The 26,048-nt window shown below is 39.8% G+C and overlaps 1 protein-coding gene across 2 annotated transcripts in view; it reads left to right on the plus strand.

The window, feature by feature from the left end:
• Nucleotides 1–26,048, plus strand: part of AGPAT5 (1-acylglycerol-3-phosphate O-acyltransferase 5) — a 61,565-nt gene extending 35,517 nt beyond the window's left edge. For both annotated transcript variants that reach the window (XM_052809317.1, XM_052809318.1), the window contains exons 6-8: nt 6,528–6,689; nt 21,643–21,766; nt 23,486–26,048. In XM_052809317.1, coding sequence (XP_052665277.1) covers nt 6,528–6,689; nt 21,643–21,766; nt 23,486–23,711 — 512 coding nt within the window. In that variant the 3' untranslated portion in view covers nt 23,712–26,048. The remainder of the gene's footprint in view (nt 1–6,527; nt 6,690–21,642; nt 21,767–23,485) is intronic.

The raw sequence follows: 26,048 nt of genomic DNA on the forward strand, positions 1-26,048 counted from the left end.
GTGGTGGGGTTTTGGTAGCAGGGGATGGGCTGCAGGGCCGGCTCCTGTGAGAAGCTGCCAGAAGCTTCCCCGGCTCCAAGTCGGACCCGCCGCTGGCCCAGGCCGAGCCCATCAGTGACGGTGGTAGCGCCTCTGGGAGAACAGAGTTAAGAAGGGGAACCTGCAGTGAGTAGGGGGATTGGGATGTGAGAGGAACCCCTGTGCAGACACCAAGGTGAGTGAGGAAGGAGGGGAGGAGGAGCAGGGGAGGAGGGGATGCCCCCGCAGCCCGTGGGGAGACCAGACGGCAGGCTGTCCCCCCCCAGCCCATGGAGGGGAGCGGGGCAGCAGATGCCCACCTGCAGCCCGGGGAGAGAGGAGCCCACGCCGGAGCAGGGGGATGGATGCCCCCCAAGATGGCTGGGACTCCATGGGGAAGCCTGCGCTGGAGCAGCCTGTGCCTGGAGGACTGCAGCCTGTGGGAAGGACCCACGTTGGAGAAGTTCATGAAGGACTGTCTCCCGTGGGAGGGACCCCACGGTGGAGCAGGGGACGTGAGGAGTCCTCCCCCTGAGGAGGAAGGAGCGGCAGAGACAAGGTGTGAGGAACTGACCCCAACCCCCATTCCCCGTCCCCCTGCGCCGCCAGGGGGAGGAGGGAGAGAAAACCGGGAGTGGGGTTGAGCCGGGAAGGAGGGAGGGGTGGGGGAAGGTGTTCTGAGATTTGGGTTTACTTCTCATTATCCTTGTTTTGATTTGATTGGTAGTAAATTAAATTGATTTTGTTTCTTCCCCAAGTTGAGCCTGCCTTTTGCCCGTGACCATAAGTGGTGAGTGATCCCTCCCTGTCCTCGTCTCGACCCACGAGCCTTTCTTTATGTTTTCTCCTCCTCATCCCACTGGGGCCATGGGGGAGGAGTGAGTGAGCGGCTTCATGGTGCTTTGTTACCGGCTGGGCTTAAGCCATGACAATGTGTCAAGTTTTCTCACTTCTGTCAGAGGCAAATGAAACCCCCCACTTCCAAGGCCATGGGGATATGTGCCGTGTAGCTGGATTTGAACCTGATACACCTAGTTGTCCTCTCCTGATAGAAAGTGGGTGGCTGTGTGAGATGATTTCAGCAGTTGCTACCAGGATGGGCTCTCTCTTTCTCCATGTTTCAGTATGGTTGGTGACTCGTGTTTCTAATATGACATTTTGTAAGATTCTGATAATAAAATTAAATATTTCTTCCTCTGCTCTCTCGAAGATCTAAGAATGCAATAGCATGTGTTTTGCCCCTTGTCTCCTGAGCTTCTGCCTTCCAATATTTAAGTATATAGTCAGTAATCTTAGCTTAGAGTTCCCTTTAGTTTTCCATTGTATGGGAGTAGTCGGCTAACGTGATTCCTGTCTTCAAAATCTGATGCAGTCATTCAGTTGACTTACATATTGGTGACCCCTTTTAGGCTCCGATCTATTAGTTTAGGCATCTCAAAAGTGCAGCGATTCTTCCACACCACTCAGCGGGCTTGAGTTGCTGAGTCCAGGGAATTATAATATGTAGGTGGCACTCATATTTTCATAGGGATTTAACTCTAATCTTGTCATAATATTAGAAGTGGTAATTTTTATTTTATGTATTTATTTCAAACTGGAAATCTTTTAAGGCTGGGTCTTTTTAATGGTACTGGACTATAGAACAAAATTTCTGTAAAACCCACAAAATACATGATTACTATTTTTTTGTACCAGCTTCTGGTATAAAATTTGTTCCATTTATATGTTCCCCAAATATGTATGCATAGATTTCTGATCATTTTCTAGTAGTTAGACCTATATAATGTTCCAAACAACCACAAATTTCTTAGGTTTAGTAGAATATGGATTTTATCCAAATGTTAAGAAATGGCATTTTAAAAATTTGAAAATAAATAGGAATAATCCAAATCCCTCCTACTCCTAATGTTACTAACTCTGAAAAGTCAAAGAGAAAGGGGTAAGAAGCTTGTTAAATTTAACTTGGCTTGCTTTTGCTGAATGAAGACAAAACAATCTTCCCTGGTGAAAGGCTTTAATGGAATTTTGTATTTATGTTTGATTCCTAACAGAGATCATTTAATCAAGCAAACATTTCAGGTATTCATTTATTATCTCCCTTGTTTTTATGCAGAAAAGTGGCAAATGTAAATGTTTTTTAATGCTAAGTTTATCTTGACTAGTATCATGCTTTCTGCTAAGATGTTTGTACGTGCAGGATATGCTTATCTCAAAATTGCTTTTACAGGTCATGTAAAAAAGAGGTATTTCAACGGAGCTAATCGAAAATGTTTCCCTTCTAGGTCTTGGCATTGGTTCTAGATTGTATTTTAAAGCAATCTGAAGTACTTAATATCCATAAATGTTATTTGGAACTGTCTCTAAAGAAAATAGCTTTTGGTGGTATTTTTTCCACACACTTTCACGTAAGCAAGCTTGATGTAAAAGTGCACAGTGAGATGTGGAAAGAGGATATAATTTTTAAAAAGAGTAGGGTGTGGACCTTGAGTAGCATTTGAGAGACGTACCATTAGGATGAAGAAAGGGTTTCTGTTATTAAAAGTAGTCCTTAGGAAATTAAGTTTAGGAAAGCAAGAAGCTACCTTCTATTTCTGTAGATAGCCATCACAGAATATAGTGTACCAAAGTGTGGTGTCTCTCGTGTTTTGCTGTGGGATGGTTATACTCTTCTTGAGGGGATTCATTGCATTTCTTGTACTTTAGTTCATGGTAACAGAAGACACTTTTTACAAGAGCATGCAATTTCATACTATCATCAGCTGAGTCCTATTTATGTAAGTCGATGGAATAGTAGCATACAAATGGATGGGCTCTCCCACCATATGTCATTTTATAAGTCTAACTCTGGACTCTGGTTTCAATAAGTAAGGCTTCGATGACTGGGGGGGCGTTCCAGAAGGCTGGTGGGAACTCAGCGTTGGGTGCTTGGTGCACCCCATGTAACTGCAAAGCTTTCAGTCTAATATCACTACTGCGCGCGCACACACACACACACACACACACAAAAGGAAAAATAAGGATAGAAAGATCTAATTGGTATTGAAATCAATTAATTGTTGTTCACCCTGCTTTCAGTTTTTGTATTACTGTCAAGTAACATGGGTTGGGGGAGGGGGACGTCAAACTTATTCTGACATCCACTTTCAGCGAGCATGTAACTTTTGTTGTTGAAATGTGGTAATGCTAATATAATACTCATAGGGTATTCTTGATTTCGAGCTGGGTTTTTTTGTTGTTTTCATTGTAAAATGTGGTGTGTGCACACCAGGAGTACAAATATGACTAATGGAGTCCAAGTCTGAAAATGTAGATGGCCTGCCTGCACTGAACAGCTCTGTGAGTCTTTGGCCTGGATGAAGGGAAGAGGAAGAGCGATCTTCTCATAGAGTTGTACTCAGCTATTATATATGTAACTTCTCCTGAGAAGTTAGATAAATGATGTTTTGTTTAGTGTTTTTTGTTCTTTTGTGCTTAGATGAAAAATTCAATTCTATAGACATTAATGATTTGGGCCTTTGTACTTGCCAAACTAAAACCTTACTTTATTTCATTCAGTTTTCTGCAGACTTTCTGACGTAAGTCTGCATCTTACTATAGTCTAGTAAATGGATGACATTTGAAGTACCATTGCTCACCATATTTCTTCAAATTTTCACGTTATTTTCTTTTTTTTTTGTATGTCTCTATCATTTAAAAGTTAGCTAATATAGAAGAGCAAAGCTATAGCATTTTAAGGTAGAGTATTATATTATTAGATGTCTAGTTCATTTTCTTTGGCATTTAAAATAAAATCTCATGACCTCAAATACTTTGACTGAGAGTCCTAAGTTAGTATTGCACAACACTAAAAACAGTTTAAGCACAGTGTGTTTGGTGAATTGGATGTAGGCAGCTTGCCAAGGTAACTATACTGTAACTACTTGGGTTTAAATTCTGTTATGTCGATTTTAGCAAAGATCATCAAGTAATTGCATGAATGTGTGGTTAATGTTTTTATAAAACAGATTCTTTAAAAGGATGTGCTGAACTCCTGGTGGTGCTGCATGTTTGTCATGCACTGGAGTGTTTCTAAATAATGGATTATGGAGTTTCTTTATTGATTTTAATTAGATGCATGCTCATTTTGTACTTAAACCTTCAAGAGTTCACTGGTAGCACTAGCACATGGAGTAAGAGAGGCTTATTCTACAGTTGCACTTCATAGATTGTCACTGACCATCTTCACAAAAATTGGCCATGAATTCAAAAAACTGAGCACTGAATAGTCTTAGATACCTAAATTAATTTGTCTAGAGGATTCAGTTCTCACTGAAGCCTGTTTTTCCTTTTTCTTCCCCACAGTAATAGTTTGGTTAAGGGGAAGATGAGTTGGGCAGGAAAGGAATGACAGTGTTTTTAGAAAATGTTTGGGAATTTGGCTCAACAAGAGTTGTGTTGAATGTAATGTCCACACTAATGTCGTTGCTGACACAACACTAGAATATTCAGTGCTTCATTTACAGAGTAAACATTTGGAAACATAACATAATTAGCTGTTTGATGTACCAGTTCACAAGCTAAGAAAACACTACCACCATGTTATGCTTCAAAATATTTACATGATCCATATAACATTTTGCATAGACAGTTATCACTGTTGCCGGTAAAGCTTAGAACAATGACTTCAGAAGGAGTGCTAGTAAATAACCTTTTATCTCTGTGTTCAGACAAGGAGATTCTTAGCAAATATTAAGAAATCAAGATAATGATTGATACCGAAATTTTCAACTCTAAGAATGTTAGAGCAGTTTAGAAACTAGCATTATCTCACAGTGTTCAGTAGATACTTTCATAAATTTAGATCAGAGTATGCTTTGCCCAACAAGGGAGAGAAGTTCAGTACAAAATCAGGACATAATATAATATCTTTTGAATTGATTTTGCAAGAAAGATATCAAAAGCAATACCACAATACTTTGGTTTAGAAAAATTTCTCCATCAGGAACCAATAGTGCCAATGGATGGTTCTTTAAAAACGGACTGAAGCATAAGCCAATGAAAAATAAAGCTAGAAAGGAATAATTGCAATTTTGTTCTGCCACTTCTTTTTGAGAAAGATACACATCTTACAGCAAAATAGTGAAAATTTTTGCATAATATGCTTTTTTTTCCTAGAAGAACTTCCAGGTAAGTGTGGAAGAACTGTGTTCAGATCATGAGAAGGTTTGGGGGTTTTTTTGCTTGTTTTCATTTTGAAAGTCATTGTATATTAAAATTCTGGAAATGAAGTACACTTTTGAGCCCAGTGTATTTGTATGTTCTTAAATATGCTCTAGGTGGAAGCGGTCAGCTGAAGCGAACATGGATATGAAATACTGTTGTTAAAATTTGCGGAGTGCTGTTAAATCTGGCGTTCTTATGTCCTTGACATACCAATCTCTGTCTTGGCCTGGATGGTTAAAGAAAACAGTTGATTTCTGTGACTATGGATTTGTTAGTAGCCAAGTCAATTGTAATAGGTTGTTCGCATGGAAACAGAGAAGACTTTCTTCTTGCTGTTGGTTGTCGGTGCTGTATTTTCCCCCTCCCTGCTTAGTTTTCTGCTGGGATAGTGAGTTGAATCAGCTGATGGGAGGGGGGTGCCAGAGCAATACAAGGTTAGCAGCAGGAACAAGCACCCAGAAGAGAGCAGTCAGGGAAACAACTGCAAGGATAAAGTGGAATGTCCCGTTTTCTTAGCAGCAAGTCATTGCAGTGGGCTGAAGCTGTCTTGAGTCTACTTTCCCCGACCTTTCCCAAAGTGAGGACCCTCAGAGTAACCATATCTAACATCCCAGAACGTGCCGTTAGGAGAAGGAAGCAAAAGCGGGGAAGGCTAGAATCTATAGTAGAAAATAACAAGACATATTGAAATTTCTGACAGTATGAACTTTGGAGAAATGTGGCATCCTGTTTAACCATGTGTAGTTTAAGACAACCACTTTTTTGTTACCATGGGGCAGTATTAGGATTCACTATGTTAACAAAATTAGTTTTTCCTTTGGAACTAAAATGCCAGATGAGCGTTAGATGTGCTTAAAATTATCTGTGCTTATGCCTCACCTACGAAATCTGTTTCTGATGCAGAATTTCAGGAGGTGATATTCTGTGCGTTTATTATTTCTCAGTTAATTTGCTCTTTTTTACCTCAGTTGGACAAACATAAACATTAAAGAGAAGTGCTGTTTCATCACTTATGGGCAACATTAAAACCATCACTGCTTCTAGAGCAGGAGCTGTAAAAAGGACTTTGTTGAGCAGCCATTTTGTCATTACTATCTAAAGGATTTCTGTTTCATCTTCTACATGTGCCCAGTACAGCTTATGCAGTGTGCACACGCTCGCTCTCTCAACTGAGAATTGAGATTAAAAATAAACCTTTTGTGATTTTGAGTGGGGGTGCTGAAGTTCCTTGGCATGATGTTCCTTTTGTGAATATAATCCAGTTTACTTTCAAACACTATAATTATTTTATTTTTTTTCCCCTCTAGGGCTTGCTATATTAAAGCATGTGTTAACGCCACGTGTGAAGGCAACTCATGTAGCCATTGACACAATGAAAGACTATCTGGATGCAGTGTATGATGTGACTGTAGCTTATGAGGGTACTGTGGACCACAAAGGGCAAAGAAAACTGGCACCATCTATGACAGGTGAGTTGATGTATATTAGACATGCTACATCCATATGCTTGTTAATATACAGAACCAACTTCAGGTGCTTTGTAATGCTCTGAAGGTAATCTCCGCAGTGCTTCAGCCATCTTGCCATGCCTTGGTAGGGCATCGTTCATCGGTGACTAGGCTTTACAGTAGTTACCTGTGACATTCCTGCCCTCTCCTTCCCTTCCTTATTCCACACAGAGAACGTTTCTGTAGTCAAATTCTGCATACAAGCGCTTGTTGGCCTGAAAATCGTTAAAATGAACTTGGGGCCATAGGCAGCAGGTGCCATTTACCTTCATGTTTTTCTAGCACTGGGATTTGGCATCATCATAAATTCTCTCTTTCTTTCCCTCTGCTGTGCTACGTATGTGTACATGTGATCTAATTGCTGAAATGCATGTATTTTAAAGGGAAAATGTGTAGTAGTAGTAGTATTTTACTGGCAATTTTTCAAATTGCTACACATACCCAGTAACCTTACAAACACTTCACAGCATTTTGTGCAAGTGGGCTTCGCTTGCTGTAGTATTTTAAACCACCTACAGCACCTTAAGAGAATAGTGTAAGTTAGTTTTATGTTCCTCAAGTAATCTAACCAGAAAATAAGTTCTGGGTTTCTGCTGGCGAAAACTCTGGGACAGAGAGCTTTAGGGTTTGCTGGTTTTTTTCATTATGCTTGGTGATGGATTGATTTTTTTTTTTTTTTTTTAAAGTAATTCATTTACCTGCACTGTCACTGGAGGGTCAGACGTCATCTTTCTTTCCTGTTGTAGCTGACCTGTTACTCAGCCATATCTGTACACAACTGTCTATTGCTAGTTGACTCAGTGGTACTTCTGAGCAAGGGATCAGTGTTGACTTTGGGAACCTGCAGGGAACTTCTTAGCTAACTCCCCGCACCTCAGCTGGCCCAGTGTCACAGGGACTTGTTCCTTCTGCTGCTAAAAATAGTTCATAGTGCAGCTGTTTCCATGTCACTTCATTAGCAGGTGTAACTCCTCAAGCTGGTGTAAAGTTCACATGAACTCCTTCCAGGTGCTAGTTGCTTAGAAGTTCTGGAATTGTCTGTTTTTACATTTTCACCCTGTTTAAAATTCTTCTGGATAGGTGAGCAACAAAACTGTTAATACTGTGTATTAACTCAACTCTTGTGTTGTACTGTAAGATCTTAGGATGGTTTTATGTATGTTTTGTTCCCAACAGGCATTTTTAATGGCTAAATATCAAGTGGTTTTTATGATTTAACATGTTTTATTTATAATTTTCTTTTGAAGTTGATTTTACAGATTTTATTATTTAAAGTTTTTAATGTTTGGGGGGGGGGGGGGGTTAAAATACCTTATGACCCTCTTACAGACACCTTTGAAGACTGGGCAGCCTCTCTCTTGTCCTGTCACCCAACCCTTTTCAAAGACCCCCTTCAAAACAAATAGGATTGTTTCGCCTGCTCTGCAGCATATCTTGTTTCATGACTTAATTATTAGGCAGTTTCAACCATTCTCATGCTGGACTTCTCAGTGCCTGATGGTTAATTAAACTATTGAACTGTCATTACCTAATGATAAGATGGCAAATGTTCAAATTCCTTATAAGACCTCTTCACCTATTGAACCTTCTGGTTTGCATGAAGCATGATATAATTATGGAAAGGGAACCAACAAACTGAATCTCCCTGTTGGCTGTTCCTTGTGTCCAGTGTCAAGTGGTAATCACACGGTTTGGGGTGGCTACTCCACATCCAGCCTTTTGGAGACCCCACAGCAGGCAGTCTAGGCATATCTTTCAGCCACCCTTACTGTTAGGGCTGGGGTAATTACTGTCTCAGCCTTGAGTAAAAATAAAGGTAGTAACACAGAATGAAATGCAGCCGACCAGTTGTTACCCATTACAGAGTAGATAAATGAAATATCCATCCAGGCCATTCCACACTATTGTGGCATTCACATGTATTCCATATAATATAAATTATGTAGATTAAGGACACTTTATAAATTACAGTGTGGAACATAGTTGTCATTCTTTTAGGCCCTCCAGACACAAAGTGGAAGAAAAACAATTTCTGTTCCAAGAGGTCAAGATCATTTCATCATTTGTTATGCAGAAGTCCAACAATTGGTCCGTTCAGGAATATAATATAACAAGAATTGAATTATGCATTGTTATGCATTTGAGATTTTTTAGCATTATTGCTCTTTTACAGTACTAAAATGAGTTATAAAATGTCATTTTCATGTGCCCATTTCATATGAACATTTCATATTTGTGTCAGTGCTGAATGAGAATTTTGTTTTTCATTCTCATAGGAATAAAATAGCAGTGCAATCCTGGTAATTTTTAAAAGATAAGGTTGACATGTCTTTTTCAATCTAGCAACTCTGACTGAAATTTATTGCATGGAAAACAAACTTTTGATAAACACAACTTTACTGGAGGACTGTATTTCCCATAGTATGACATTTCCCATGTGAATGAAATCTGAATTCCACATGGATATAATGTGTTTCTTGAGATGCATTTTACTTTCAGTTCTATAAATCTCAGTTCCTTAGAAGAGCCTGTGCCACTTCTGGAAAAACCCATACTTACCCATGGATATGGTCAGCTCTTAGCTGCTGTCTCCAGTAGTAAACAGAGCAGGTTAAAGGGAACATTTTGGTGACTGTGAATAGTACTACCATGCTTTATGAGAAATTGTGTTAGTAAACAGTAAATGGGAAAAAAATTCTGAAGAAAAAATCAATTGCATTTTAAATTTTGTAATATGGAACTCAGTATAAATAGCCTTTCTTAGCAAAATTGGATTTATTTTTCTTTTCAGTCTAGCAAGCTTAAATATCATAATGCTGACTTGCTCAACAGGATTAAAACAAAACATAGTATACTAGCAACTGGAAAATACACATTCACCATCCTTTCTGCATTAGTGGTTTGAGAAGAACAGTGAATGCCAGTCACACCTGACAACACAGTACCTTTTTAGAGCAGGCAAATTATTATAGTATATCCTTTCAAATGTGTTAAACTTTTTGTCACTATTTATGCATTTTAATGTTTTGTTGGTACTTTCCAGCTGCAAGTTGTTTGTTTTAGAAGACATCAAATTTGATTAGTCTTAGACAGGGACTAAGATTAGATTAGCTTTAGACAGGGGTGTTGCTTTCTGCTATTGCTTCACATCCAGTTGTGACCAACAGATGCAATTTTTTTCCTACCATTTATTTGTTATTCATTCCTTTTCATTCCAACAAGTTTGGATCTTGGTACATTTCCAGTGGAAGCTTGTCCTGCACATGGCAGCCTTTCCAAAGAACAGCGATTTCCCACAAATTTCTCCCCTCTCACTATTGAAGATGGTTTGTCCAGGTCATTAATGACAGAATGTGATGGTCCTGCTTAGGGAGGACCATGCTGCTAGACAGTATTTATTTGTGGTCATTAGAATAAGATGCAAATAATGATATGGGCACTGCAGCACAGCTGAAGTACATCTCAGGTACTGAATTCTGGAAGAACTATTTAGAAGGGAAAAGGAGGGGGAGAAGCTCTTCTGCTGGATTTGTTGACATTGTTTTACTACACTGTCATTAAGTAAAAAGTAGAAATAAGCTTGGGAAGAAAGAATGAGAACCTAGTTTTCCCCCTTCTGAATGAATGTCTGAAGTGTTCACATCCAGGTTTGCCTGGTGTTAAGGGGCAGGTCTCGTGGGACGTGGGAACTGTTGTCATTCCTGCACCTGAAAGAGCATTACGTACACTTCTACATCTTTATTATTCTGCCTGAAGGCTTTAACATAACCAGATGGCATTTATCTGGCCATTGTAGATGAAAGTGTGTGTGAAATAGCAGCATGTGACAATGATAAACACTGAATAAAAATAGCAAGTACATGTAGACTCTGTCTTAAAGAAGTCAGGAATTCCTGAGAATAATTGACTCTGCTGTATATCAATTCCAGAACAAACACTTTGAAAGCATGTGTATGTGTGCATTTCTGAAAATCCGTACATCACTTTGATTGGTATAATTTGAGGAGGTCAGACTGGCCTAACTTCCCTAGGGGAAATTACACTTTTCCAAATGCTTGCACTTTTGTTAGGACCCAGACAGACAGTGAAGTACAGGGCAATAGAAAAGAAACTGGAGCAATAGAAAGCAGTCTTTGTCTGGACTGTGGCCCAAATTTGATCACATCCATTGTCTTTCAAGGTCCAAAGAATGATAATAAGCACATAGTTATAGATAAGTTGAAAGAATTAAAAAACTAGATTAATAAACTGATAGTAAAACAGTCCAAAGTAAGATTTATAGTGATGAAATGACTAATGATCTGTTCAGATCTCTGCTAGCTGTCATGTTCTTATTGCATGAAAGAATATTGAAAAGTAAATGGCAATTATTTTAGAGCAACAGAAGAAAGGATGTAGATTAGAACTGAGGCAGGACATCAGTATTGGTGAAATTTGCATCAAGTGTGGGGTGACTTCTTAACATGTATAGTAAATCCCACATCAAGAACTTGTCTGCATCTCTTCAAGCAAAATTTAAGTAACTACTTTTCATATTTCAAATTGTAAATTTTCCATTGAAATATTTGTAGGAATTTTGATAACCACACTAGTTCGCAACATAGTTCTGTGATACTCTATCATATGTTTTTCCTTTAAAGGAAAACCGTGGCTATGTTTGTGTAAAATATTAAAATACAACTTTTTTAATAACATGATTTCACCAGGTACCACAAAGTAAACAAACTATCATTCAGTTTTAAACTGAATGCATTTTCACTTGTCGACCATAGGACTAGATCTGTCATTTTAGAACCCCTGTAATTTCCTATTAAAAGTAGTTTGAGTAACATGAAAACCTATCTGTTAATTTGTGGATGACTTATTTGAAATGGCACTTTGAACACAGATGTGGACATATGCATCAATATTCTGAAGATAAGGACAGTCTGGGTAAATGCAAAGTATTTTCATACTGTAACAATTAAACATTGTGCTTCTGCTCAAAAATAATGACATTTCACTGAAGAGCAGCGTCAGTTTATGGGAATGTATGCAGGCCTTGCTGTTGTTCTTCATCGGACTCCAAAAATCAGAGAAAACGAAGGTCAGTCTGAGCATGAGTAGCACCTCTGTTTCTTTACCCATCTCAAAACCAGAACATGAAGATGACTGTATTTGGAGTCCCTGTAGCACCATTTCTTGTCTCCAACAACAACCAAACTGGGATGCCTAAGGAGGAGTGTAAGAATAAGGCAAGCGTAAATGATTCTTCCTTTTCCCAAATCACAAACACCTGTGGGTGCTGCATCTGTGTGTTAATAACACCCCCTCAATGGGGGTAATAACCCCCTTCAGCATCCCTTCGAGTCCAGAGTGTGTGTTCCTCTGATTGTAAACTAGGACCTTGTGTGTCTCAGTTATTCTCGAGCAGCTCCTGCTGAAGGCAGGTACCTGTAGCTTCCCTTTGGGAATTTGGGATCAGAAAGCACATGGTCATCAGAAAAGCTCTGCTACACAAAGAGGATTTTGAAAGTATTTACACTGGAGATTCATAAAATTACCCTGTACCCTGGGCCTCATGCACGTGTGAGAGGAAGCATTCCGCTCCCCAGGCAGCATTTATGTACAACAGCTTGAGGAACTCCTGATCTTTATGCAATAGTGTATCTAAACCCTGAGGATAACAAAAACAACTTTAATTTCTTCACACTGTCAGGTTTGGCCAGAAATATGTTGCTGCTCTGAGAGCCTGTGTTTATTTTTGCTTTTTTTTGTGCATCACAGTCCTTTTCTTCTACTCTGTTTGTGGTACTATTCTCTGTTTATGAAAACAGACTGGCTGAAGGAAAGGCAAAAACATCAATATTCACAGTAGTGGCATAGCTCCTAACAGATCCTGTTTATTTGCTAGAGAGCGCATTGTTTTGAACTGGTCCAATCCTTGTATCTTTTCTTGCCTTTTTTTTTTTTAATTTCATAGTTCAACAGGGTTTTTTCCACTTCTGAAACTTTAAAAATGTTCCACGGAAGACACAGATATCTCCTAAATTTGCTCCTTTTCAGTTACCAGTGATGGGATACCCTTTAGATGTAATCCACAGACCTACCCTGATCCAGGGTCTGCTGCTGGCAGCCTATTGATCAAAACTGTTACAGTTTTGTAGGAAACCTCCTGCTAACTTGGCCAACATGCAATATTTACAAATTGTTGTAGAGCAGTACAAAGGCCAGAATGCATCTGTTAAAATAACAGATTAAAGCCACTGGAAGATTGTTTCAGTGAACTATAACATGCAAGTACTATAGGTCTTCACCAAATACCATCTTGTTTCAGCAAGACAGCTTACAATGACACTCTGCTGCTCTCCAGTGCTAATGCCAGTATAGAAAACTGTATGTACCATTTTCTAATAATAATTTTTAAAGATTCTTTAGATGTGGGCATCTTCAGGAAGGTACAGAAATGTGATTATTTACCCTTGAATTTGCAGGATTTGTTGAGCTGTAGTTCTTACCTGCCATCTTCAGGATTTTTTAATATTTTTTTTTTTTAAGCTGTCATATTCTTCCCTGTGCTTCCCTTCTCCAAACTGAAAATTCGGCCTTTTTAATCTCTCCTTGCTTGTAATGCAGGTGTTTTTTCTCCTTAAATGTTTTAGGTGGCCTTCTCTGAGTCCACTACATCCTCCTTCAGATACAGAGACCAGAACTGCACGTGGTATTTAAAATGTGGATTCACAATCTTGTTATATATCTGCAAAGTGACTCACTGCCCTGTTCTGAATGTGTTTCCTGATGCTGCCCAGTATTTGGGGGGATTTGGGGCTGCTGCTGCACAACTGAGAGGATGGTTTCAGAGAAAGGTCAGCAACTCCCAGATTGTAACCACCAGTTCCAAGTTAAGCATCATGTAATCAGGGTTTCAGTTGTTTTTTCCCCAGGTTTGTTTATGCTGAAGCTCGGCTGCCACATTTTCACCCTGTTTGCTCAGCTTTGAGGTCCTTTTGGAGTCCAGCCAGCGTTTGACTACCCAAAACAGCTTAGGATCTTCTGAAAAAGATGCGACAAACTGGAGGGTTCACTGTTTGCTCCCTTCTTCAGCCTATCAGTCATGACAGAATGAAACGAGTCCTAGCGTCAATCCCTGGAGGACCCCAGTTGCTGGGTCTTTTCCATCCTGAAAAGTGACCATTAAGTCCTTCCATTTGCTTCCTCTCCTTTAAGCAGCTTTTGGTCTATAAAACATCATTTCCTCTAATCCCATGGCAGCTTAATTTCTTTAATAGCCTTCAGTGTGGAACCCTATCAGAGGCTTTATGAAAATTCAAATATATCATGTCCAGTGAATCCCCTTTATCTGCCTGCTCCTTGACACTGTTGTAGATATCCAGCAAACTGGTGAGACAGGATTTCCCTTTACAGAATCCACGCCAACTCTTTTCCAACAGACTATGATTATCTCTGTGCTTAGTGATCTTATTATAGACCCTGCTATCTTACCCAGATGTAAGACTCTTTGGTTTCTATTTCCCAGCATCATCTCTAAAGTCCTCATTTGTAGAAGGGAAACTCCCCATTTTTCTGGCACAATGGCTGTTTGTGATGATAGGTTACACATCTTTGTTTTTAAATTCCACATTTAAGAGCTTTTGGATGAATGCTGTCTGGTCTTGGTGACTTCCTGACATTCAACTTGTTTATTTAGTCTAATACTTTCTGTCTGTTTACTTATTGATCTAGTTCCTTTGAGTGATCTGGTACAAAGAATGCAATGGGTGTAGGAATCAAACATTTTCAGCAAGAAAGAATAATGCGAACAAATATTCGAGCTACTCTTGCATGGGCTTATACTTTACCATGAGTGCTGCTCTTCACACCTTTGTCATCCAGCAGTCCCACCACTGCCTTAGCTGGTTTACTGCTTTTAACACATTCAAAAAAGTTAAAATTGTTAGAGCATCCTTTGCATTTTTCAAGTTCCTTTTTAGTCCTCTTAATTTTATGTTTATATTTGGCATGAGCGGTTTTGTGGCTTTTCCTTATTTGGACAACCTTTCCATTCCTCAGAGAGGAGAAGGTAGGAATATAGTGGTAGCCTCCTTAATTTTCCCATTATGCCATAGAGGTGGGTTTCAGACCCACCCAGACTTTTTCTTTTGCAGTGTTATACATCTTTTATGTGGGTTTCTAATACAAGTTTTTCTGGGGTTTGGTATTTAGGGGTTTTTTTTTTTACAGCCTCTAGGCTGCCTCCTTTTGGACTGTTTCTTTTAGGGTGTTTTGACAGTTTGCCTGTTTTTTCCCCCCCCTCATTACGTAGTTCCTTTAATTCTGCATTTGTGTGCTGGTTTCATTAAGACTCTTTCTTGTGGGTTTTGCTACTAGTTGTTCCAGGAAACAATCTCTTTTTTTTCCTCTGGTGTTTTTGTTTGGTTCAATGGCTTGTTCTGTTTTGGTTTGGGTCGGTTTGGGGTTTTTTCCCCCTCTACACCTCATCGTGATGAAGCATCGATGCAGTTTGATAAAGGTAGCTGGAATCTCACACTCTTGCTATCAGTCCTGAACTTGCAGCTCTCAGTCTGGCTTCACAGTTTCTGGTCACTATTATCAAACTTAACAGGAAGTCATTTAATATATCTAATATATATTTTATTAGAGTCTCGGATTTCCATCCACATGGATTTCATTGTGCTTCTGTCTCCTTATTATCTAAAGCTATTATACTTCATATAATCCTTCATGCATGCTACCATTCCCTCACCTGTATATCCTATTCTGTCATTCCTATAAATCTCGTAGCCTGGTAACGTTGCATGCTCCTTCAAGGCCAGCGGGATACCTGCCTTAACAGGGGTAATCTCTTGGTTCCAATAATTCTTGTTCTGTCTTCGTGTTTAGGCTTCTCATATTGGTACAGAGGCACTTCTGAGTTTTGCCCTCACGTTGAATTTTAGCCACATCCCCCTCATATGTTACGTCCATCTGAACAGGTGCTTTTCCTGACCTTCAGCTTTCCCCAACTGCCAGCTGAAATGCTAACTTTTTCAGTTTTCATTGCCAGCAGCCTGGCTTAATAATGATTCAGGTGTATCCCATTTCTCGTCTCAAAAGGTTCCCCAGCTCCTAAGGTGCTTACTTCCTATGCTGTGCCCCTCGTGCATGAGTGGACTCTTTGTGTGCATCTCAGGCCTTGCACAGGGGATTGGCAGTGTTTATGAGTGCTATTCCTCAGGTCCCAGGCTTGTCTCCTGGCTGCAGGCTTCAATTTAGCCTGCAGAACATCCCCTCCATGCTCCCCTGCATCAGCAGTACCAGCAGGTACTGGTGGTGCCTGCTCCTCCCCTGCTCCCCAGGTTAACCCATCTAAAGAACCTTTGCTGTACCCTGGAAGTTTGCTTTCCTGTCTAGTGCCACTTTGCTGTACCACTGCTTTATTTTGTTAGAGCAAGCTGTGAAATAGTTTCCTGTCAGCTCAAAGCATGAAGCTGAGAACGCAGCACTTAAATTTATGTTTGTTTTTCCAACTGATTGTTAATTTGGTGTACGAAGTAAATGGAAGTGGAGAGATGGGATTTCTTTCTTTGATGAGGAGATAGTTTACAAACTACTTTGGTGGCTGAACACTTAAGTCCAGACTAATGAAAATTTAAAAAGTGGAGAAAGCATCTACAGTTCAGAGAGGATGCTATCATGGTTCTGCCTGTAAAACTATACGCACCACAACATGCAATGTTCTGTTACTGAAGAGACGTATTCTTACACGTTTGAAATACTAGTTACTTAGAATAAATATACATTATTCAGATTTCAGTTTCCTGTGATACCACTTTCAGTTTATCACAAACGTTACAGGAATCTGTTAAACAGGAGAGAATTGGGGTCTCTTTAAGTGGACACGACTATATCAAGCTTCAGTTTGTCCTTTCTTAATTTTGAAGGACTTTGGCAATAATTACATTGCAGTAGGAGAGCTGATGTAGGAGGTTGAAATCTGAGCTACTTCATTGCTGTCGTATTTAAAGTGCATATAAAAATAGACTTCATTAGTAATTGAAAACTGGAATATCTATTTAAGTGTAATGCCACTGTCACAACTTTCTTAAGGGGCAAGGCAAACAATTTGGAGTGTTGGAATGAACTTCTGTGGTAGCATTAAGGGGAAGGTGGTCTGAGGCCACTTGTATGTCCCTTCTCAGTAACAGGTATGTCTATGCTTGGGAGCTTTTCTCCTTCCCTCACGTTCCCTGGTAATCCTGTTAATTCAAAACAGAATTAATTGGCTTTTGAAGGTGAGGAGTTGAAAACTGGTAGAATTTTGTGGAAGCCCCAGTGAGCAAAACACCCTCCCAAAACATTCATTTGCATTAAAAACTCTCTGGATCCATTTCCTTTCCTGGAGGCTGTTGTACCCCATTCATTAATCCTAGTTCTGCACTGAATCCTTCAGTCCTGTGTTAGGGTGAATCCTGTCCTGCAGAAGGAGGGCCACAATGTCACAGTTTAAGAAAAAAAAATGCTCGATCCACTTTATAATTTTCAATTCCTTCCTTCTGCTGTGGTTGGTCACTAGAAGCATTATAAACATTCTGCACTTGTATCTGTTATTTAGCCAGATAGAATGTTTTATTAGGAAATTATCTCCCACACGAAAGTCAGTCCACTTGGCTCCCATGCAAGTTGTTAGAGTTCATTTAACCCAAATCATACTCGGTTCTTGATTGACTAATGCTGTCCCCAATATAATGTTTGATTATAATGCATCATTTGCACTTATGTTTTATCTTTTGAAGGAAAGTTCAGGCTTGCTTTGTCCTGCTGTTAATTACAACAAATTCTGCCACATTTAGGGATCTGAAAAGCTTGTCAGATGTTGGCCTTAAGGGCTAGTGTCCCTGAAGTTGGATGTAATTTGCACATAATAAATTGCTTCAATAAAATTTTGTTTCTTAGCTTAATTACTAAGTCCTTTGGGAGTTAAGCTAATATGAAATTAAGGGTCATGGGAGCACTGCAAACCTGTAGAGGTTGTGGTGATAAAATCCAGCTGTTTCTTCTCAAAAACAACCTCTCGGTATGTTGTTCTTATCCACTGGTGTTCTTGCGTGATTGCAGTGACATTGTGCATCTAAAAAAAAAAAAAATTGGATTAGTTGGGTTAAACCATGACATGAATTGGATAATTAAAGACTAGTCAGATTCCCTGACTAGCTTGATTGCATGCATTATGATGTCATTTGTAGATGTCCTGGATGCCCAGGCTTTGGATAAAATGGCCTTGAATCAATGGGTGGGTGTCGTGGTTTAAGCCCAGCCGGTAACAAAGCACCACGAGGCCGCTTGCTCATTCCTCCACCCACAGTGGGTTGAAGAGAAGAAAATACAAAGAAAAGATTGTGGGTTGAGACAAAGACAGGGAGGGATCACTCACCACTTATGGTCACGAGCAAAAGACACGCTCAACTTGGGGAAAAAAACAAAAATCAATTTAATTTGTTACCAATCAAATCAGAGTAGGATAATGAGAAATAAACCCAAATCTTAAAACACCTTCCCCCCACCCCTCCCTCCTTCCCGGCTCAACCCCACTCCCGGTTTTCTCTCCCTCCTCCCCCCGGCGGCGCAGGGGGACGGGGAATGGGGGTTGGGGTCAGTTCCTCACACCTTGTCTCTGCCGCTCCTTCCTCCTCAGGGGGAGGACTCCTCACTCGTCCCCTGCTCCACCGTGGGGTCCCTCCCACGGGAGACAGTCCTTCATGAACTTCTCCAACGTGGGTCCTTCCCTGGGCTGCAGTCCTCCAGGCACAGGCTGCTCCAGCGCGGGCTTCCCCATGGAGTCCCAGCCATCTGGGGGGCATCATCCCCCTGCTCTGGCGTGGGCTCCTCTCTCCCCGGGCTGCAGGTGGGCATCTGCTGCCCCGCTCCCCTCCATGGGCTGGGGGGGGACAGCCTGCCGTCTGGTCTCCCCACGGGCTGCAGGGGCATCCCCTCCTCCCCCGCTCCTCCTCCCCTCCTTCCTCACTCACCTCGGGATCTGCACAGGGGTTCCTCTCACATCCCAATCCCCCTACTCACTGCAGGTTCCCCTTCTTAACTCTGTTCTCCCAGAGGCGCTACCACCGTCGCTGACGTCGGCCTGGGCCAGCGGCGGGTCTGACTTGGAGCCGGGGAAGCTTCTGGCAGCTTCTCACAGGAGCCGGCCCTGCGGCCCCTCCCTTGCTACCAAACCCCGCCACACAAACCCAAAACAGCAGGGATCATGACCCTCTCTAGGGGAGCACCTGCAGTTGCAGATCACACAGCCTTCGGCGAGGCTGTACTAAGTCTCAAACTGCAAGGGAGAGGAAGGCAGTGGAGAAGAGCATTGGGATTTACAAAGGTGGGAAATTAAGATGAAGTTTTACAATCTTCACGTATGGGGACTCGGTTTAGACTGGTTGAAGAAGCTTGGTGTGGGAAGTAGTAAGAGTCAACTTGGATCGGAACTTGGGCATAAGGTAGAAAACCAGCAGCAACGCTCAGATATTTATGGAGGGTTTTTTGCTTTTTAAGCAGATGTGTAGAGTAGCTACATTTCAGCTTTGGTGGGAGAAGGTGTGTCTTTTGAAATACTTAGGTCTTATTCCTGGTTTGTTAACTAGAGCTTATTATTGATAATGTACTCTGTTGCTGTCTTTAAATGACCAAATATCAATTTTTTTTTAAGTAGCATAACATTAGTTTTAAAAATACCATATAACTATTAATAATGCTATCTCATCTAACTCAGAATTTTGCCTGGTTTATAATTTTCCTTGATAATTTATAACTGAGATTAGAAATAACATCAAGAAAGAGTTGTTTGTTCCTATACAGAATAACCCATGTGCTGTGAAGCAAAAGAAACGTATGCTATACAATGCGCAGAATGTTTCAAACATCTCTTAAAGCTAGATCTTCAGCCCCAGCTGAATATGCATAGCATAGATGCTTTTTATAGGAGTCTACTACAAAAAAGACCATATCATCTGGCTTTCAGGCATTTGTTTTCTAGATACGGTTTTGCATATTTTTAGAATGTTCGACTTAATAGGTAATGCCACTCAAAAAGAGGATTTGTACATCAGTGAATATTATAAGCATTTAAGACATGGATAATACATCTGTCATTTTAAAATATTAATAGTATGCTTTTAGGTGCTCATATAGTGAATGACCTTCATATAGTGGCCTGGATAGTATCCTCAGAGAAACAGTCCTGGAAAATCCTTTTTTCCCATTAAAAGCAAGAGGAAAAACCTGCTTTCAGATACATGAACACTGATTTCTGTGGGTAGTAAAAGCATTACACATAAACCTGAAGACAACGTCTAAACATAACATCATTCTGAACTCCAAGTACTTAACATGCCTGCCATCTAATAGCTGTAGCTGGGAGACGGTTTTACCAGAAACTTTTTAGCAACAGTTGTATTTGCTACTCCATGGCTAAAAGGTGGGCTTGTTTCTGGTTAGAGCCCTCAGCCATTTCTTCAGTTGATGGTGTGTGGGCCATGTTGCTCCCTTTATGCTACAGTGCCATTCAGTGAAGGGGTCTCTTTGCCCGAGGACTAGACAAAACTGCACACAGCAACTTACAAATTTCAGCATCAAAATGCCGTAAGACTTTAATGATCTCTTTATCTCTTCTTCTTCACTCCCCCTCTACAAGCACACAAACACATTTGCATGAACAGGCTTTTAAAATTCTTTAAGGCAATTTCTAGCATATGATAAGGCTTGCTTTTACAACAAAGTGTTTAAAAATCAATAATCCTGTAAAGAAGAAAAACAAATAGAGGGATGTCTGCTTTGGCAGATAATAATAAAGATGTACATGCAGTAACAATTATTTTGCACAGTCATTCCTCAAGATACCCTTAACAGTTATGGGTCAAAGTCTTATGTACATCTGCACTGCTGTCCAAAAAATGTCAACAACCTGAAGGGACCACCCAGTCTGTGTTACATTTGTTGCCTGTCTGTATTGTAGGAAGGCACTTCTAGTCCCTTTTCCAAATATGAAGATTGTCCAGATTTCTAAGGGCTTCCACCTTCACATCATGCATCTCTGTACAGGGATGCTATGGTTACTGCAATACCCTTTGCTACTGATAAATGCAAATGATTACTAATACACAAATACTGGTGGGTTTTTCATCCCCTGTACAGTATTTTTACCACTTGTTAGTTGTAAGAAATCCCACACGGGTGTTTGAGTAGTGGACTTTTGTTTGTAATTAACGCTTGCTAGCTAAATTTTTCTAGGGACAAATAGGGGAAATGGGGGAGGGGGATTGCAATAGGGCTGTCTAGAGCTTTGTAAGACAGAAGAAAAATGAAGGGATGCAAAATGGAAAGCAGCATTTTGTTCTGAGTCTTTTGCCCTGTTATACTTTTTAATTATAGGTTATCATTTAAACTGAAGCCCACTTCCTCCTGGAGATACTTTGGGAAATTACTGTCATTCTGGTTTTGTCATCCAGGAGCAAACAAAATTTACATTTCAAAAAGGACAAGCAAAGAGGATTACTAACCTTAATTAAAATTGCGGGCTGGATAACTTGATGACATCAAAGTTATTGCATCCCATACTACAGAATGAGTAGATTGTTGCTGAGGTAGAAGTGTAACATTTTCAAGCACAACATTTTACAGTTAGCAGGGTGCATTTTAGGACAATTTCTCCATGCTGCACGTGATAATGGGCCACCATTTCAAAAGTGTGTAGGCCAGATGGCTTCTAAGTTCAGTGAAGTGCTCAGGATCCGAACATGAAGAGGGGAGGCTTCTGAGAACTGAAGTTAGGCTTCCAAGGCACTTACACCTACAAGGTCAGATTTTTGGTGTATTTTAGACAAATAAATGCCCTACAGTGTTTTTGTAACTCAGTCCTGTTGTTTTGCTCTCTTTTTAGAGTTTCTTTGCAAGGAATGCCCAAGAGTTCATATTTTCATTGATCGAATTGAACTGAAGGACATTCCAGAAGAGCAGATGTATATGAGAAGGTGGCTTCATGAACGTTTTGAAATAAAGGATAAGTGAGTAGCACTATGCAGAACTTTCTGTTTCAAGAAGCTGTCTTACTTCTTTTATATTAACAGATATACCCATGATTTCTGTGTTACCAGCAGTGCAAGCTATAGGGCTCTCTGAAGAGAGGTGGTGTTGGTAATCCTGTGCATATTTTGTATAATAACCTTGTGGTTAAACCTTTTGCTCAGGAGATTGGGATTCCTGGGTTTTAGACCTTCTTTAGACTGAAGAGCTGCACGTCCATGTTCCAGGCAAGACTCATATTCATCTGAATACCTTCCATTTATCTTCTTGTAGCTGTCAAGCGCAGCCAGGACTATAAGATGCCCGTGGTAGGCAAGCCAGCAAAAAGCAGTTTGATTCTAGCCTCGTAATCAGTGTTAGGTTAGAGTTAGAAAGGGGCAGGTCTTGATCTCATCTCTTCTGCCAAAATTGTTTATGTATCTTCCATCAGACAGCGATTGGATAAAAACAGACGTAACCCCGAGATCCCTACCTTCACTTGGGAAATTAGGTGAAGTAGGAGTTTCATCTGTCCATCTTTGAATCGTGGCAGAACTAAAGTGCCTGGCGCCCTCCAGCATCTCCAGATAAGGTCACTAGTGAGCATATGCAACAGATCCTGGGGCCTTTGTGCTCCGGAAGGACTTTGTGCCTAGATGTGGGATTTAAGTATTCTTTGAGAAATGATGGTTTAATTTGTCACGTCTGAAGTCCAGCTTAAGGGGGCTGAATCTGTTTACTCTCTAAATCTTTGAATACATTGTGTGAGAGAGAAATTTCCCTGGTTCTTCAGGTATGTTCTGCTTTAAAATTATTCTGCCAGTCTCACACTCCATGGAAGTAAAACGTGTTAATTTGTTCTGTGATCTTTGAATCCATGTAGAAGTTAACATGACTATCTGTAAACGTGGCACTGTTACTAAAGTGTCTTAGAAGTTCAGGATCACTAAGTAATTTTCTTCACTTTTGAGAGGAAGAAAGTCTGAATTTCATTTTATAGACAAGAAACTGATACATAAAATAAAAGGGTGTCCAGTGTCCCTTAAGTAGTCTTCTAGTGAAGACCAGCACAACTGAACCCTGATATCTATGTCTCATTGTAGACTCCTGTTGACTGAAACATCTTTCCTGAGACCAAAGCAGTCTGTCAGGTCAATAGAGATACTTAAAAGCCCAGAATATTCAAATCCATTTATTAATGGTTTTGAAAAATAGGAGGAAAAAAGTTACTACTACACCAGTGGTGTAGCATTTTACACTTGCATGTTTGGCTTCCAAAATACTTAGTGTCTTGTTAGCCCTCGTTATTTATTAGTTTATTTTATGAAGATACTTTTTCCCCCTCCTTTGGTGTTCAATGATTAACTGTGTGCTATTTTGTCCTATGATATTGGCCAGTCCTCTGGGCTTATCTGCTAAATGCTGTATGAAAAAGATTCTTTTCAATTTTTATATTCAGTGTTAAAATTGGTCTCCAAGGAAAATCTGCTTTTATTGCTTACAAGGATTCAGGTTGAGTCCTCTGACATGCAACGTTACTTTGAATGCATCATATTCTTACAGCATACCGATTGCTTAAACTTGCTACAGTTGAGCTGCTACATATTGTGAAACCATTTGTTAAATCATGTGTCTTTAGAAGCAGTTATTGGATGAAAGTAAGTTGCTTAAAACTTCTTACGCTATTGTATAACTGACCATCTTCTTTTGTCTGCTTGTAGGTTACTAATAGAGTTTTATGATGCAAAGGATTCTAAAAGAAGAAATAAGTTCCCTGGGAAAAGTGTTCATTCCAAACTAAGCCTCAAGAAAACTTTGCCATCTTTGCTGTTTTTAGGTGGCCTGACTGCTAGTATGCTTCTGACAGAATCTGGAAGGAAACTTTATGTAAAAACATGGATATATGGGACTTTAATTGGCTGCCTGTGGGTTAGCATTAAACCATAAGCAGATGTTAGTCTCCAGTCAGTGAAATGTGCAGTCTTTTCTTGCACATTGCACCAAACTTTTTCCTGACTTTATAGTAAACAAGTGTAAATAAAGCCTTATTGATCGAACATTGGAAATAATAGAATTTGTGACTTAAGCCTCTGTGTGGTTGGTCTGGGGAAAATAAATGTAGATTTTCAAATTTACTACTGATTTTTGCTGGAATAATGACAGATAAACCGAGTCATATGATAAATTGCTTTCCCCATGAACTAACATCCATCTCTATCTGCAGATTCGATGAAGTATGAGTTATGCATAAGGGTGTCTTAAATGGACCTGTGAATGTATTTACAGAGATTAATTTAGGGTATATATTTATTCTTATGATATTCATGTTGAATTTTCGTTACTCTTTGGTGCATTGCAGCAGCTTAGTTGCATCTATCCCAGCTGTATCGCAACTAAAATCAAAACTTTTTTCTTTTTTGGGGGGGGGGATTTTACTTTTCAGTTTTAGCTAAATACTGTGTTCTTTAAAAGGGACTATGTAAGCGGGCAAATCATGAGATGTCACCTGAAGCAGAATAAAATGTTCCTGAGAACTACGGTTCATGGGGAAGAAGCTCTGTTTATCTAGTGCATGATTTTTGATTATATTGCAGTATTAGCTGATTATTTTACATATGCAAAACATTAAATTTTACTGAGCAAACGGCTTATTTTGCGCACCCTGTATTTGTGCATAAAAGGAATGTATGCAGTATAATGAAATGTTAAGTTTTTGTTTCTGGCCTAACCAGAGCGTAGCCTACCTTGTGTCTGCGTTATCCCTAGCGCCTCGAGAGTTTCAGCTGAGCTCACAGACCTTTCATGTGTACGTGCCATAAGCAGAAGTTCCTTGTTACCTCACGATTTTCTGGAAGCAAACTCTGTCGTTTGGGTAATGCACAGAATTACTGTAACTTCAGGAGCGTAAGGGTATGGAAACGAGGAACCTTCAGATGTTCCTGCTAAATCCGAAGCGTGTGCCTTTTCCTACTAATCTGATCTAGCCTGATGTTTCATAATCTGGCAGTCACCTCCGTGCTGTAACATCACACTAGATTCTCGAATCATTCTAGGCAATGCAGACTGCAGTTGGATTGAAGTTACGGGGTTGATGTACACGATTTCCACAATAGACTAGTAGTGAAAGAAATGCATATCCTATCAGTATTTCACCTGCTTGAAAATATACTTCAAAAAGCAAAATCAACAAACCCTTACTACCACAAAGTCTGCGATTCCCATGGCTGGTATTTTTGTTGGGGAAATGCTATTTCCTGATATCAAGGGAATACTCTGTATGTACAGCGATGGGGTAGGAAAGAGGATGTATTTTATCTTCTTCCATTAGGGAACTGGACTCCCTGTATCAAAATGAAAGAACTGAAGAATATTTTTATATCACACTTGCAAGCTTTAAATGTGCATCTCTCTCTAGCTTCAGTACGATTTGTCTTGCATTAGAGTCCATTGTGAGTTAAATGTCTCTTAAGGTTATAAGTCAGTTTTTCAGATTCCACCATTGCCAGTTAATTAAAGATACTGCTTTTACTGTGTGGTGGTTTTTTTACAGAATTTTATAGAGTAATTACAGTTCCACCTTAAAATCATTCAGTACAACTTTCAGTTTGCTGTTCTGTGTCCTTCCATAGTGGATTTTGTCACCAGAGTTATTTATATCAGTGATTGATTCAGGATATGTTGATGAACCATTTTAAAAACAATGACTGGGAACAATGTTGAAAAACAGTATTGTTATGAGGCTGTGAAACCAGGAAAAAAAAAGCCATTTTATGTAACAGCCAAATGTGCTCACATGTAGTTCTTCCTATTCTCAGCTGACTGTTTCCAGTGGGTATAACCAGAAGGCAGTGTTGCTATGCTAGTGTGATTTTTCAATCATGGAATGAAATTTTAGTCTGACATGACTAAATTTCTTTGTAACAGCTAAGAATAACATTTAATTATACATCAAAAATAAATGCAAACTGCTTAATTCATTTGTAGAAAAATAACTGCTGTTTTGGAGATCTTAATTACCACGAAATACTGGATCTCTCTTGCTGTTTAAGTGCCAGGAATATAATTGACGCAGTGCAACAAACAAACAGGATGTTTATTTTGAACCTTATTCTCTATGTTAATCTTAATTATTTTTTTCTTGCCATTAATTTATAAAGTTTTGAAACTGTAATTTGCTGATGTATTTGGCGTTGGGAGTATCACATGCTATTTCTAAATATGCACTGATATTAACTTGAAATATTTCTTCATTAAAATACGAAGAGCCAATGCTCATTCAACTTT

The sequence above is a fragment of the Harpia harpyja genome, chromosome 15 (assembly GCF_026419915.1).
Source record: "Harpia harpyja isolate bHarHar1 chromosome 15, bHarHar1 primary haplotype, whole genome shotgun sequence".
In the NCBI taxonomy this organism is placed as follows: domain Eukaryota; kingdom Metazoa; phylum Chordata; class Aves; order Accipitriformes; family Accipitridae; genus Harpia; species Harpia harpyja.